General features: G+C 54.7%; 2 protein-coding genes across 5 annotated transcripts; one reads left to right on the top strand and one right to left on the bottom strand.

Moving 5' to 3' along the window:
- On the bottom strand, positions 1 to 3,240 carry LOC311530161 (antigen-presenting glycoprotein CD1d-like). 4 transcript variants are annotated; one of them, XM_084646597.1, is made up of 6 exons: positions 3,009 to 3,236; positions 2,494 to 2,772; positions 1,614 to 1,931; positions 852 to 1,148; positions 425 to 524; positions 7 to 347 (listed from the first exon to the last, which is right to left on the bottom strand). In XM_084646597.1, the coding sequence occupies exons 1-6, from the start codon at positions 3,127 to 3,129 to the stop codon at positions 308 to 310; spliced, it is 1,155 nt and encodes a 384-aa protein (XP_084502723.1). In that variant the 5' UTR covers positions 3,130 to 3,236; the 3' UTR covers positions 7 to 307. The 4 variants fall into 4 exon arrangements, with proteins under 4 accessions (XP_084502722.1, XP_084502724.1, XP_084502723.1 ...); XM_084646599.1 differs by having other exon boundaries at positions 15 to 347; positions 1,614 to 1,895; positions 3,009 to 3,231; XM_084646596.1 differs by lacking the exon at positions 425 to 524 and having other exon boundaries at positions 1 to 347; positions 3,009 to 3,240.
- A 1,591-nt stretch (positions 3,241 to 4,831) lies between these two features.
- On the top strand, positions 4,832 to 14,674 carry LOC311531055 (antigen-presenting glycoprotein CD1d-like; the record flags this gene model as incomplete). Its single annotated transcript, XM_084648111.1, has 5 exons — positions 4,832 to 4,916; positions 8,175 to 8,456; positions 8,922 to 9,218; positions 9,600 to 9,699; positions 9,777 to 14,674. 5 exons carry the CDS (start codon positions 4,832 to 4,834, stop codon positions 9,814 to 9,816), a joined length of 804 nt encoding a protein of 267 aa, XP_084504237.1. The 3' UTR covers positions 9,817 to 14,674.
- Between the last annotated feature and the right edge of the window lie 1,191 nt (positions 14,675 to 15,865).

Below are 15,865 nucleotides of genomic sequence, written 5' to 3'. Positions count from 1 at the left end.
CCAGCGATCCCACAGCTCCCCCAAGTGTCCAACGTCCCCTGAACGTCCCAGAGGGAGGAGTATCAAGGGGTAGCCATGTTAGTCTGTATCCACAAAAACAACAAGGAGTCCGGTGGCACCTTAAAGACTAACAGATTTATTTGGGGATAAGCTTTTGCGGGTAAAAAACCCAGTTTTTCAGACCTCCCAGGGCCCCGATCCAGTCCTGCCCTCGGGGCCCTCAGCTCTGGAGCCGGGCACGAATCCAGCTCCAAGGTCCATGTCCCCAGGACACGGGCCAATGCCCACACCTGGGCCGGTGCCGCCCTTAGGCCCTGGACTCCCCTGGTCTAACGTCCTGGTAGCCCCTGGAAGGAGAGAGCAGAGGGGATGGGTTAGGGGGTGTAACAGTCCCACCTCCACCCCCGAGAGGGAGAGGACTCACCTGCGTCTGCTCCTCCACAGCACCACGGCCACGGCAGCTACGGCCAGAGCCCCAAGGGTGATGCCCACGGCCAGGCCGGGGCCCCAGCCCCTGCTGTGCCCTGTAAAACAGGGGGTGCCATGCTGGGAACGGGGACAGGAGTATGGGCCCGGGTCCCTCCACCTCTCCTGCAGTCCCTCCCCCTCTCCTCCCACCTTCCCAACCCCTCCTCTTCCCCCCACTCTAGTCCTGCTCCCCCATCCCAATCTTGTACCATTCCCCTCAGCTCCTCCATCCTGCTCCCCCTGGTTCATCCCCACAACCCTCACTCACCCCTCTGCCTCCCTTCATCCCAGTCCCGTTGCCTGGAACCACCCTGTCCCACTCAGGACGTGCAGGAAAAGCCCCCAGAGACCACAACCGCACCCCCCTGGAGACGTGCACCTACCCCAGGGGATCAGCAGGCTCTGGCCCCCCAGGCTGCTGTGCTCCACCCGGCAGGCGTAGCTGTGCCCGTCGCCCGGCTCCACGGCCAGGGAGCTGCGCAGCTGGTAGGTCAGGTCCGCGTTGGGCAGGATCCCGCTGGAGCTCACCCGCCCGCCCGGCCCCACCTCCTCCCCGTCCTGCAGCCAGGCCACGCGGATGGGCCGGGGGTAGAAACCGGTGACCCGGCAAACCAGCAGTAACGGCGCGGGGGTCCCGGCTTGGGGAGGCGCTCGGGCAAACACCACGGCGACCGGCCGCTCTGAGACAGGGGGAGAGAGACGGGGCGGGGGAGAGGGGACGATTCAGTCTGAGCCTCAGGGACTCACTAGCCAAACCCAGCTCCATCCCCCGGGGTCAGGCGTTGGCCCCGCTGTCCTGGCCAGGCCCCAATTCTGTCCCCTGCAGTTACCAGTGGTGAGGGAATCCCCCTTCACTTCCTGTCCTAAACGGCTGTGCAGTGCGGCTATGAAATGGCTACGGTGCTCCACCCCAGCTATAGCTGCATTTGTACACCAGGCAAGGGGTCCCTGGATAAACGGCCCCCTGCCCCACCCCAGAGGTGGCTGCATCTCAGTCCAAGGTGAGGGATCTTTGTACAAACAGCCCCCATGCCCAGCCTCAGAGATGGCTGCATAGGAGCACTGGGTGCGGGATCTCTGTATAAACAGCAAATACACCCCACCCCAGAGGTGGCTGCATGGCAGCGAGTGGTGTCCAGCCTCACCTTGCCTCTCCAGAGACTCTTTCCCATGCTGGACAAAGCTCTTGATCTGATTGACACACGTCATTCTCAGGAGAAACTGAAGCGTGATGGCTGTGCTCTTATCCAGGTTGAGAAGGTCCTGGGCGTAGAGCGCCAGCTTGTCCCCCTGCCAAGCGACCCATTTGCCTGCGTCCGCGTCGAAGCTGATAAAGTCCTCCCCATTCACTCCGGTGTCATCGAATCCCCTCGAGGTGCCGTTGGGGTGCAGCTCGCAGCCGAGGGAGCCCTGGGTAATGAAGGGGTCTGAAACAGGAAGGGCAGGGGGATGAGGAGGGGCATCTGGAGGTCCCAGGAGGGGGCAGAAATAGAGAGACGGGGTTAGTAAAGACATAATGTCAGGTGCCATGAGGAGGTTGGGCCATACAAGGGCAGCAGGATTGTGGGGTGGCCCTGGCTGGAGTTAAGGGTAAATTGCAGTTTCTGTTTCAAACTGATTTTTCACGTGCAGTCAGATTGGCTTGAAAATCACTGCGTTAAATTGGTGCCTGAGGCAGAGTTTGTGGTGCAAATTTGGGGTTCCTCGGTCACGGGGTTCCTGAGATACAGACCCCCGCCCAAATGACCTGCTTTCAAAGCGTCAGGCTACATGTCAGGAAAGACCCGGAGCCTCGGCTCAGGGAGTGGGACGTGGGGCCTTTCCCCTCTAGGAAGTTCAAGCTACAATCTGGCCCCAGACCTGGCTGGCTGACTCTGGGGTGGGGAATGGGGTACGGGTGTTTCCCCTCTGAGGGACGCCGGCTCCAAACAGCCTACGGGCCAGGGACTGGCTGTCTTGCCCCCAGGGACACGCTCAGTGGCTGTGGTGAGTGTGTCAGTTCCCAGCACCCCGCTTCGTACTCACAGGCCATTCCCTGCTGCTGAGCTATCCTGTTCACAGTACGGTTGAAGTTGAACAGGTAGTGATGGATCAGCAGCTCCAGGTCCTGCCACTCCTTCGGGGTCAGGCCCCGCTGGGCCCAGGGCTGCAGGAAGCGGATCTGGCAGGTGCTGCAGACCATGGAGTGGGTCTCCAGGTCGCCCAGCAGGGCCATCCCCTCCATGTCCGTGGAGCTGGCGTTGTGGAAGACATTGATCTGGAGCAGCCGCAGGGTGACAGACGCTGGCGGGAGAGGAGGGGAGGCTGAGGCAGGGAAGAAGAGGAGGACAAAGTGGGTGGGGAGAGAGATTAATGAGTCTCTGTCCCTTAAACAATCCTGCACTCCGGGGTCTCCCTGCTGATCCCTAACCTGTCTCCCCCGTCCTACTCCCGCAGCAAGAGTCACTAGCCCAGCATGGTACTTCCCCACCCTGCCCCTAGTATTACACCATTCACATGCATCCCTGGTAGCAGAAAGGGCAGGAGGGGTCTCCACTTACCAGCCCGGGCCCCCCATTCCCAGGAGAGAAGCAGCAAAGAGAGCAGCATCCTGGCAGGGGAAGGGGGATTCGGGCTCTGGCAGATGTCAGGGCAGCGGGACGTGGGGCCCAGGATCCCCATGTGCTTTCAGTTCCTCCGCATCCTACACGCCTCTACGACAACTTCTCTTTTTCTCTGTGCTTTCTCAGCGCTGTCCCCACGGCTGCCAGCCCCAAGCCAATCAGGGCAGAGGGAGTCGGGGAGCGGGGGCAGCGCGGGAGGGGGATCCCGGCAGCAAGATCAGAACCAGGCCCTGTCCCCGGCAGACTCAGCCTCTGTCCACATTGGCACTTTGTCCGCAAATCTTTTGTCGTTTAGCGGTGTTAAAAACACACTCCCGAAGGACAAGAGTTTTCCTGAGGAAGCGTGCGGTTGTGAATAGTGCTCCTGCCGACAAAGCCACTGCTGCTCCTGGGGGTGGATGTTTTTTGTCGGCAGGAGAGCTCCCTCCTGCCGACAACCAGCTGGGATGCTGCGCACCTTTTTGCGGCCATGGTGTGTGTGAGACGCCCCCTCCATCTCCTCCAGCCTGCGGTACCGCTGCTCCCAGCAAAGCCCCCGCGCCACAATGGGGCATCAGGCCAGCCCTGCCTGCCCGGGCAGAGCCCCCTGCTGCCCCCCGCCCCGCTCCCTGCAGCCCAGCCCCTAGCGCCGCCCTGGGGCAATGGGGCCAGCCCTGGGCTGTGGACAGGCTGGGGTGTTATTGTAGGGTCACTGAGGAATGCTGGGCTGTGGACAGGCTGGGTTGTTATTGTAGGGTCACTGAGGAACGCTGGGCTGTGGACAGGTATTATGGAGTGTGGGGGAGTCCGGGCCCTGCACCCCTCTTCCTGGGATTCACTGTGATTCCTGGGATTCTCAGCCAGCCAGTAAAACAGAAGGTTTATTGGACAATGGGAACACAGTCATAAACAGAGCTTGTGGGTACAACCAGGACTTCACAGTCAAGTCCTTCAGGGGGTGTGACGAAGTGGGACTGTTCTTAATGTTTCCTCTGAATAGTGTGGGGGTGCCTCAGTTTCCCCTATGAAGTTCTTAAGTATCTAGGGGGTGGAGTAAGGGTGTATGATCACTGCAGAGCCCTAGAGGGCAGGTGTGGGCAGGGGTCTGGACACAGAGAATGGCCAACACCCTGTTTCCTGGCAACTGATGGCCTGGGCCCTTCCCCCCTGCAAGGTGAGAGCTAAAATGTTGGAGAACAAAGGAATCCGGTGACCTCCTGGCCCGGGAAAGGAACAAAGCCCAGAGGAGGAGGGGCTGGAGGGAGTTTCAGTTTGGGGCTGGCTGGGACATGGAGAGAAGGGCAGACGGGGTTGTCTGGCTCACTGCCCCCCAAAATGGACCCAGCTGAGGGGTCCTGTTCTCTGCACCTACAAGCTCTGTTTCAGACCATGTTCCTGTCGTCTAATAAACCTTCTGTTTTACTGGCTGGCTGAGAGTCCCGTCTGACTGCGGAGTTGAGGGGCAGGACCCTCTGGCTTCCCCAGGACCCCGCCTGTGCGGACTCACTGTGGGAAGCACACGGAGGGGCAGAGGAGGCTGAATGCTCCGAGGTCAGACCCAGGAAGGTGGAAGCCGGGTGAGCTGTGTGTCCTGCAGACAGGCTGCTCACAGGAAGGCGACTGCCCCAGAGTCCTGACTGGCTTCATGGGGAGCAGTTCCAGAGCATTGCCCAGGGACTCCGTGACAGGTGGGGAGGGCAGGGAGCTTAGACCGCAGCCCTGGGGATCCCTGCAATACCCCCCACACAGGGCTGGGTGCGGTGCTGAGGCAGGCCAATGCAATGGGGGAGAAACACCCCATCATGTCCCTGAGCAGGAAGCTGCTGCCCTGGGAGCAGGGCTATGCGGCCATAGAGAAGGCCCTGGGTGGGCTCTTAACAGGCTGCAGCCGGATCTCTTTGGGGCCACTTGACTGTGTACAGGGACCACTCGCCCTGTCACAGCTGAACCAGATGAGAGGGGCCAATGCCAAGCTCCTGAGGTGGAGTCTGTCCTTCCAGGATTATGAGGTGAGAGTGGTGCTTTGTCCCGGAGAGGGAGGCCTGAACTTCCCCAGGTCACTGGCTAAGGTGACCCTGCTCAGTTCAATCTCCATGCCGGGAGACATGTGAACGTGACATTCTGCGTGTAATATCATATCTCATTGACGGGTGACAGGGCCAGAAAGAGTTATTAACTCACAGACTGACGTGACCCAGGGCTGAACTGTAAAGACTGGTTAGGAAGATCTGGAAATGAAGAGAGGTTTGCAATGCAGCCGGCATGGTTAGAGAGAGAAGGGGAGCTGCGTGCTCAGGTCTTGTGATGTCAGCAAACAAGTCTTGTCTATGGCTGTGGCTTTGATCCAAAGATCAAAAAGGCATATTAATATTTAGGAAGACACTGGAGGGAACTAGTAAGATTGTCTCTATGTCTCTGGGAAGGTTGTGATAACCTGTGTCTGAACTGTTTAATGGAGAAATGACCCTGGGCTAATTGCCAGGATGTTTGGGAGGAGGAAAGTTAAGCCAATTGTTTTCTCAGGCCAAAAGGCTGCAGGAAATGTATAAAGACCCCGGGACCCGATCCTTCTTCATCTCAGATCTGTTTTGGGGTTCAAGAGGGGGAAACCTTAAGCCATAAGGATTGAGATCCCCAGTCACTGACTGGAGTCACCCTGAATATGGACATTGGACTATAACCTGTGGACTGTTTCTAGACTCCACATTCTACAGGCCATTACCCTCTGATCCCACTGAGGATTACCAAAAGAAACTACACCATATGCTCAAGAAACTCCCTGAAAAAGCACAGGCACAGACCTGTGCAGACACATGCCTAGGAACCCCGACCAGGGGTATTCTATCTGCTACCCAAGATCCATAAACCTGGAAATCCTGGACTCCCCATCATCTCAGGCATTGGCACCCTGACAGCAGGATTGTCTGGCTATGTAGACTCTCTCCTCAGGCCCTACGCTCCCAGCGCTCCCAGCTATCTTCGAGACACCACTGACTTCCTGAGGAAACTACAATCCATGGGTGATCTTCCTGAAAACACCATCCTGGCCACTATGGATGTAGAAGCCCTCTACACAATCATTTCACACAAAGATGGACTCCAAGCCTCCAGGAACACTATCCCCGATAACGTCACGGCAAACCTGGTGGCTGAACGTTGTGACTTTGTCCTCATCCATAACTATTTCACATTTGGGGACAATGTATACCTTCAGATCAGCGGCACTGCTATGGGTACCCGCATGGCCCCACAGTATGCCAACATTTTTATGGCTGACTTAGAACAACGCTTCCTCAGCTCTCGTCCCCTAACGCCCCTACTCTACTTGCGCTACATTGATGACCTCTTCATCATCTGGACCCACGGGAAGGAGGCCCTTGAGGAATTCCACCATGATTTCAACAATTTCCATCCCACCATCAACCTCAGCCTAGACCAATCCACACAAGTGGTCCATTTCCTGGACACTACTGTGCTAATAAGCGATGGTCACATAAACACCACCCTGTACCGGAAACCTACTGACCTACTGACTATTCCTACCTACATGCCTCCAGCTTTCATCCAGGACACACCACACGATCCATTGTCTACAGCCGAGCTCTACGATACAACCGCATTTGCTCCAACCCCTCAGACAGAGACAAACACCTACAAGATCTCTATCAAGCATTCTTACAACTACAATACCCACCTGCTGAAGTGAAGAAACAAATTGACAGAGCCAGAAGAGTTCCCAGAAGTCACCTACTACAGGACAGGCCCAACAAAGATAATAGCAGAACGCCACTAGCCGTCACCTTCAGCCCCCAACTAAAACCCCTCCAACGCATCATCAAGGATCTACAACCTATCCTGAAGGACGACCCATCACTCTCACAGATCTTGGGAGACAGGCCAGTCCTCGCTTACAGACAGCCCCCCAACCTGAAGCAAATACTCACCAGCAACCACACACCACACAACAGAACCACTAACCCAGGAACTTATCCTTGCAACAAAGCCCGTTGCCAACTGTGTCCACATATCTATTCAGGGGACACCATCATAGGGCCTAATCACATCAGCCACACTATCAGAGGCTCGTTGACCTGCACATCCACCAATGTGATCTACGCCATCATGTGCCAGCAATGCCCCTCTGCCATGTACATTGGGCAAACTGGACAGTCTCTACGTAAAAGAATAAATGGACACAAATCAGACATCAGGAATCATAACATTCAAAAACCTGTAGGAGAACACTTCAATCCCTTTGAGATTTAAGGGTGCCAATTTTGCAACAGGTTTCAGAGTAGCAGCCGTGTTAGTCTGTATCCGCAAAAAGAAAAGGAGGACTTGTGGCACCTTAGAGACTAACCAATTTATTTGAGCATAAGCTTTCGTGAGCTACAGCTCACTTCATCGGATGCATAAAGTGGAAAATGCAGTGAGGAGGTTTTTATACACACAGACCATGAAAAAATGGGTGTTTATCACTTCAAAAGGTTTTCTCTCCCCACACCCCGCTCTCCTGCTGGTAATAGCTCACCTTACCTGGTCACTCTGCTTACAGTGTATATGGTAACCCCCATTGTTTCATGTTCTCTGTGTATATAAATCTCCCCACTGTATTTTCCACAGTATGCATCCAATGAAGTGAGCTGTAGCTCACGAAAGCTTATGCTCAAATAAATTGGTTAGTCTCTAAGGTGCCACAAGTCCTCCTTTTCTTTTTGTAGATACAGACTAACACGGCTGATACTCTGAAACCTGTCATTGTTATGTTGTATGTGAGCCTGTGTGAGTCTTACTGTTTTGCTCTGAGGTCAGACCCAGGAAGGTGGAAGCCGGGTGAGCTGTGTGTCCTGAAGACAGGCTGCTCACAGGAAGGCGACTGCCCCAGAGTCCTGACTGGCTTCATGGGGAGCCGTTCCAGAGCATTGCCCAGGGACTCCGTGACAAAGAGAAACTGCAACTTACCCTTAACTCCAGCCAGGGCCGCCCCACAATCCCACTGCCCACGTGTGGCCCAACATCCTCATGGCACCTGACATTATGTCTTTGCTCCCCCATCTCTCTATTTCTGCCCCCTCCTGGGACCTCCAGATGCCCCTCCTCATCCCCCTGCCCTTCCTGTTCCAGACCCCTTCATTACCCCGGCCTCCCTCGGCTGCGAGCTGCACCCCAACGGCACCTCGAGGGGATTCGATGACACCGGAGTGAATGGGGAGGACTTTATCAGCTTCGACGCGGACGCAGGCAAATGGGTCGCTCGGCAGGGGGACAAGCTGGCGCTCTACGCCCAGGACCTTCTCAACCTGGATAAGAGCACAGCCATCACGCTTCAGTTTCTCCTGAGAATGACGTGTGTCAATCAGATCAAGAGCTTTGTCCAGCATGGGAAAGAGTCTCTGGAGAGGCAAGGTGAGGCTGGACACCACTCGCTGCCATGCAGCCACCTCTGGGGTGGGGTGTGTTTGCTGTTTATACAGAGATCCCGCACCCAGTGCTCCTATGCAGCCATCTCTGAGGTTGGGCATGGGGGCTGTTTGTACAAAGATCCCTCACCTTGGACTGAGATGCAGCCACCTCTGGGGTGGGGCAGGGGGCCGTTTATCCAGGGACCCCTTGCCTGGTGTACAAATGCAGCTATAGCTGGGGTGGAGCACCGTAGCCATTTCATAGCTGCACTGCACAGCCGTTTAGGACAGGAAGTGAAGGGGGATTCCCTCACCACTGGTAACTGCAGGGGACAGAATTGGGGCCTGGCCAGCACAGTGGGGCCAACGCCTGACCCCGGGGGATGGAGCTGGGCTTGGCTAGTGAGTCCCTGAGGCTCAGACTGAATCGTCCCCTCTCCCCCGCTCCGTCTCTCTCCCCCTGTCTCAGAGCGGCCGGTCGCCGTGGTGTTTGCCCGAGCGCCTTCCCCAGCCGGGACCCCCGCGCCGTTACTGCTGGTTTGCCGGGTCACCGGTTTCTACCCCCGGCCCATCCGCGTGGCCTGGCTGCAGGACGGGGAGGAGGTGGGGCCGGGCGGGCGGGTGAGCTCCAGCGGGATCCTGCCCAACGCGGACCTGACCTACCAGCTGCGCAGCTCCCTGGCCGTGGAGCCAGGCGACGGGCACAGCTACGCCTGCCGGGTGGAGCACAGCAGCCTGGGGGGCCAGAGCCTGCTGATCCCCTGGGGTAGGGGCACGTCCCCAGGGGGGTGCGGTCGTGGTCTCTGGGGGCTTTTCCTGCACGTCCTGAGTGGGACGGGGGTGGGTCCAGGCAGCGGGATTCGGGCGGAGGGAAGCAGAGGGGTGAGTGAGGGTTGTGGGGATGGACCAGGGGGAGCAGGATGGAGGAGCTGAGGGGGACGGGACAGGACTGGGATGGGGGAGCAGAACTTGAGGAGGTGGGAAGGTGGGGGGAGAAAGGGGTGGGATTGCGGGGGAGGCTGAGGGAACACGGTCAGGGGGGCTGAGGGCAGTGGGTCGGGTGGCTGGGGGGGACTGCGGGAGAGGCGGAGGGACCAGGGCCCATACTCCTGTCCCCGTTCCCAGCATGGCACCCCCTGTTTTACAGGGCACAGCAGGGGCTGGGGCCCCGGCCTGGCCGTGGGCATCACCCTGGGGGCTCTGGCCGTAGCCGCCGTGGCCGCGGTGCTGTGGAGGAGCAGACGCAGGTGAGTCCTCTCCCTCTCAGGGGTGGGGGTGGGACCGTTACACCCCCTAACCCATCCCCTCTGCTCTCTCCTTCCAGGGGCTACCAGGACGTTGGACCAGGGGAGTCCAGGGCCTGAAGGGGCGACACCAGCCCAAGCGTGGGCATTGGCCCCTCTCCTGGCGACTTGGACCTGTGCCCTGCTCTAAGCGATTTGTCCTGAATTGATACTGTTGCCGGCACCCAGTGCCAGAGGCAAGCGGCAGCAGGGGTTCGCTGCCCGGTGTGCGTCACCCAATAAACACAACGGGGTGGAGAAGCAGAACGGTTTATTTGGAGCTCCAAAGAAGGTGCAGGGAGAACAGAATCTCAAATCCTGCCCACGGAGCCGGCAGAGTCACATACCTTTCTACTCCTCATCTCTGTTGCATTACACATCAGCCAAGTAAACTGCTTCGCCTTACATGGGTTACAACAATACTTTTTCCAGCAACCTTTAATGAGCATTTTAGCAATTCAAAACAACAGCACAGCCTGCTTAGCCTTGTGATTAACGAGGCAAATAAGCGGTTATGGCCTTGTAGCTGGTTCCTGCCGTTATCCTAACGTGGCACCAGCTAAACCTGCACAGAACAGCTCTGTCTGCAGCTGCAGCATTATGTTGGGAGTGCAAGGGCTTTCTCAGGCCAGCCAGGACTGAATTCTGTGAAGGGGGGTTGAGCAAAGAGACTGCCTCAGCACTCATGGCCTTCCATCCCCTCGGCTTACCTAGTGGCCATGCCCTGGGACCCCAACAATACTCTCAGTTGTGTCCCGCCAAAGGCCGCATTGTTACAAGGGCGTAGTCGTGCTGGATCCACAGAACCAGGTCAATTAAGCTCTGGATCAGAACCCCACGCTATCCAAATTTGAATTTTGGTATTGTTGGTTAAAGATCAGTAACCATAAGCCAGAAGGAAGGTGCTGAAAGGGAGGAAAGGGCTCGTAGGGGGCGTATGGAACTGCTGGCTGCTGAGGAGAGGGTTCAAGAGATGCAACAAGAAACTGCCAGACTTCAGCTCCAGGTCAAAAAAGCAAGGGAACAACAGCAGAAACTATCCCCTTGAAAGTCCAGTTTCTATCAATGTTGGCATGTTGTATTATCCTGAGCAGTTGTCTGTGTTGAACCAGTTTTGCTACGGCCAGGGAGAGGGTGACTCTAACCTGGGAAAGGAGGCAAATAGCTGTTTGTCTGTGAATGAAGTTTCTGAATGTCTGTCTAATGTCTCAGAAGTGAATCTGGAATTAGATCAAGCATAGAAAGATCTCATTGGTCAGGACAATGTTTCCCAGGAGCAGATTAAAGTGGATGGTCAGGGTGAAGCCCTAACTGAGGAAGGAAAGGGGAGATTTTTGATGGGTGGTGGATTGTGGGCAAGTACAGCTTGTAAAAGTGAACCTCAAAAGGGTGACTGTGGTTTGCTGGAAGTAGCTCCGTGTAGTGTGGAGAACAGCAGGTTACGTGGAAAGGAAGCTGCCCCACTTTCCCAGTATTTGTCTGGAACCAGCCCTGGGTGCTGGGATGAGGGAGAGGAGGACAAGGAAATTTTGGAGGAGCCTAGGCAGCCTTGTGAGCTGATGGCTGTGTCTAGTCAGCAGGGCGGGAAGGAGAGGAGAGTGGAAGAGGAGTGTCCCTGGACCTTACCTGTTAGCTGGGTGGAGAATTGGGACAGGGAAGGAAACGTGCCTGTGTCTGTCAGGGGTATTGACTTGCCTGTGGAGGGAGCTACCCTGATCTCCAAGCAGTTGTCTGTGACCAGCCTTGTGTGCTGGGACAAAGGGAATGAGATCCCAAGCTGTGTGTCTGGTAAAGGAGAAAGTGTGTCCGGCTCTTCTTGGTCTGTGGAGCAAACAGAACGGGCCTTTCAGCCTGTGATGGTTGAGGGTCGTGCAGTTGTCTCAGAGTTGGTTCTGGATACAGCTAAAGCCCAGAAAGGGAATGGTCCTAAGTTTGTGTCTGCTCAGGAGAATGGCCCTGTAACTAGGTCACATCCAGTTAGTGTCTATGTAAAATCCCAGAGACCAGACAATTCTGGTTCTTGTATTTTGCCTGTTGCTTGTGTGTTGTTGGGAAAGGGTGTCGCAACTCTGTCTAATCAGGGTGAGATCCTAACCAGGGCACAAGGAGAGCATGAAGGTGATTTGGTTGAGTTACCCACTAACAGTGTGGAAACTTGCAACAAGGAGGAAAGTTGCAGAGGGAAAGAGGGTACCTCTAACCTTTTATCTAGTAAGTCTATGAGCTTGCCTGAAAGGAGGTGGTGTAAAAATCATCTGGATGGGCCAGAGGTGATTCTGGATGTAAGTGAGACCCAGAAAGAGTCTGTTGTTGCTCAGAAAAATATTCCTTTAGGGCAAGCCTGAGGTGAAGAGGGTAAGGGCAGAATTTCTGTGAGGGGTGAATTGTTGCTCGAAGAAGCTCCTAAGGAAAATAATCCTCATGGTACTTTTGCAAGCAGTTTGCTGCAGCTGAAGGGTGTGAAAGTGATTTAATCAAGGAAGTTTCAGTTCCTAACAGCCAGAAATGTTCTGTTGTGAATGGATCCACTGACTTTCCTGTTGAAGGATCCAGTGTGGATAGCTTTGAGGAGGTCTCAGATGGGGTGAAAGCTGTTTAGAAAGTTAAACAGTCCTATAACCAAGTGGCTGTGTTTGGCCAGCTTGTTGGGGAGACCAGGTTGTTGAGGGAGGAATGTCTCCATGCTGGTTCTGTGAGTGAACAGTATGTGGCCCAGGTTCAGAGGGAAGACTGGGGAGCTGAGTCTGCAGAGCAGAACAGCTGGGCAGTTAATCTCTGGAGAATGCAGGGAAGGGCAGGTCAACTCTCACCTCTCAACACTTGGGATCTGACTTGTAGTCTCTCAGTGGACTTAACGTATAATACCATGTGGAAGCAGAGGTTGGTAATGGAAGGACAACAGAACCTTGCATCTAACATGCCAGTGAAAATGGATGGTATCTCTTTAAGACAGAGTCCAGCCTTGGAATTGGTAACAGTTGAGAACCTGAAAACCAGTAAAGAGGCTAGTGGGTGTGTTGATGAACATTACCTGGCTGACAGAGGGAGAAAGACTTGCTAATAGCTGTTAGCACAGAGAGCACACCCAATGGATTCTGTTAAGCAAGAGAAATCAGGGTTTGATCCTTCAGGGCAAGGAGGAAAGAGAGAACTTAATTTTGCAAAGGGAAGCCACAGGGTAACCCTAAAGGGCCCAAACCCCAATGGCGTTGGGCCAAAGGCGTGGCAGAACAAACATGATTGTAGATGGACACTTGCATATTGCACACCACCACATTGCTTTCCCGGCTAAATGCCAAGATCCCTGTACTATGGACTACATTAATGTTATTAAGATAATGTTGAAATAAGAAACGGTACAGAGTTCAAGCATAGAAGTTTCTGGTTGTCAAGGGGATAAGGTACAGATTATCAAGGGGTGCGAAATTCGATTTAGGAGCTGGTGGAGTAAGGATTACATAATAATCTGCAATCTCCCCGACTGGGGGTAAAAGTTTAACCGGTCAGAGTACAGACATTGCGATATGGGGGTAAGTTATCCACATAACAGCTATGTTCAGGTGTGGAGTATAGTGAGTGGATACGATGGTGGGGATGGGTCTACCCTCATTTGGTGGGATTTAATGTTCAGTGGGTTTACGGTTCCAGTTCATACGGTCCAATGGGGAAAGGCTCTCAGTCCCTTTCCCATAGTGGGTGCACGATGTCGTACCGGCTCACTCCTCCTGGTACTGTCGGTGGCCGGTGATGTGCTCGATGTAGATGTCCCTGGACCATCGGATGGTGTCCGAGACCATGAGGCGCCGCATGAGCCGTGCGTAGCGTCGACTGATCCCGCAGGTCCGCAGCACACGCTCGTTGCAGGGGTCCCAAGTGCCCAGGGCTCCGACGATCAGGGCATCCAGCTGCACCTCGTAGCCCTTTGCTCTCAGGGTGTCAGCCAGAGGGGCGTATTTTTCCAGTTTCCGAGCTCGGGCTTCTCGGAAGGCCGGGGTCCTATTCTCGAAGGGGACCGTGATGTCGATGAGGATGATCTTTTTCTGGGCCTCGTCGGTGACAACCACATCGGGTTGCAGCAGGCTGTCAGTGCCGGGGATGGTGCAGTTCACAGCGACCTCCCCCAGGCTTGGTGCAATGGCTTTCACTAGGTGGTTCTGGATGGCGTTGTGGCGCAGCTGCCAGGCTCTGGAGTGGGGCTTGCAGCTGCACAGGACGTGGGGCAGGGTCTCGTTGGAGTAGCCGCACTTCCTGCAACGCTTGTCTCGGTTCCTGTGGCGGACGGCTCCGTTGAGCGGGACGCAGTTGAGCCAGGCGCGGTGGATCTACACTGGCTCGCTATTAATTGGGTTCCAATCATTTGTCAGAGCTTGTATGGATAAAGTAGCTATGTTCTTTAGCTCTTGGCAAGATCACATGACACCTACATGCTGCAAGAGCAGATCCAATCCACTGTTTTTCTAACCAAGTTTTACCTTGAGTTTGTAAAGAGATTCAATCATGTTATTGAACATGACTTTGATAAATCATTTCTGTTGTACACTGGTACGGCCTCTAACCCAATACTTGCTGTAGTAAGACAGAACCAAGGAGGGGGAGCCCTTGGGATGCAGTCAGTGATGTTTGTGTCATCCCTTCCTGCATCCATTTTGCGTTGGGGGTGTGACGTTATCGACACAAACTGGGACCATATAGATCATTGTTGCAACCAAGGTCCCGTAGTGGCACCAAATCTTGTACAAAGGAGGTCAAATAAGGTGTCTATGAAAAGGTTACGATTTGCTGGTTATGATTATGCTATCTGGATGCATGTATCATTTTTGTATTTAAAGTTATAAGTACAGTGGAGTGGCATCTTACGCAGGGGTTAGGTTCTAACATCAGCGCATAAGGCGAAAATCACGTATAGTCAAAATTACTCTTGAAAATCCCTTAAATCGCCATAAAGTACAGTATACTGTACATGGTTTTGTGTCTACAACCCTGTACAGTAATATGTATAAATATATAATGTATACAGTAATGTACATTATATAATAAAGAGTACATATGCAAAATATAATTTTACAGTGCTGTACACACTCCGATGATTAGTCTTCCTCTTTCCCTGACAACACTATTGCGGGGTCGTCAGGGCTTGATGTCGATCCAGGAGACGGCGGTGACGGAGAGCTTGGGTGACGGAGAGCGAGTCGTAGACGAAGTGGTTGGCTCCGGTTCAGCTCGAGAAGTTGATTGCGTAGTCTCGTCTGCTGCTGGTTGTTTTTCCTTGAAAACCATGGTGATTGGCAACTGTCGCTGTTGTCTCTTGAGCTGCTCAAACATTTCTTGGTACGGTCTCAAATCATCCGTAATACAATGTGTGATTTTGAGGCTTCGTTCCATAGAGGGATCGCATTCACAAATTAAATCATTCAGGTGTTTTGCTGCTTGGAACATGTCAGCAAATTGATGAAGATTCCAATTTGCTGGCTCTTCCTGTTCATCGTCATCATCTTCGTCTTCTGTAGACCGTTTAGTCAGTTCCTCTAACTCTTCATTAGTCAATGTTTCTCTATGGCTCTCAATTAATTCTTCAATTTCTTCCTCAAGGATGTCGACGAAGCAGGCCGGCTCTCCCGCTGTCGTGAAACGCACCTAGCTCTGCCCCAGCAAGGTGCCGGGGGGACTTTGTGGTGCTCATTTGGGGGCAGGTGGTTAAGGGGTTCCTGAGAGAAAGTCTCCCCGGGGGACCTTAGTGCTCCAGCACAGACCCTGGGCTGAGCAGCTGAGCAGAGGGAGCTGGGTCTGTCCCATGCCCCGGGGCAGCGCGGGTTGTGGGGGGAGGCACTATCTTAGCTCTGCATTTCCTGCTCGTGGGCTGGGTGTTTCGTGGTTCGCAAAGGTGTCAGTTTTCAACGTTCAGGGAGGACAGGTGGCACCGTGAGCAGCCGACACGCTCCTTCCACAAAGGCCTTCGGTAGGACACGTAGCCACGAGCCGGGTCAGGGGCTGGGACACGGGGCCTTTCCCCTCTAGGGTGCGCAGGCTACAATCTGGCCCCAGAGCTGGGGGACTGGCTCAGTGGGGTGGAGAATGGGACACGGGGCCTTTCCCCTCTAGGGTGCGCAGGCTACAATCTGGCCCCAGAGCT

Source organism: Lepidochelys olivacea (assembly GCF_965140295.1).
Source record: "Lepidochelys olivacea isolate rLepOli2 genome assembly, chromosome: 14".
Lineage (NCBI taxonomy): Eukaryota > Metazoa > Chordata > Testudines > Cheloniidae > Lepidochelys > Lepidochelys olivacea.
Note: the sequence above shows the minus strand (reverse complement) of the source record. Positions and strands in the feature narration are given on the sequence as shown.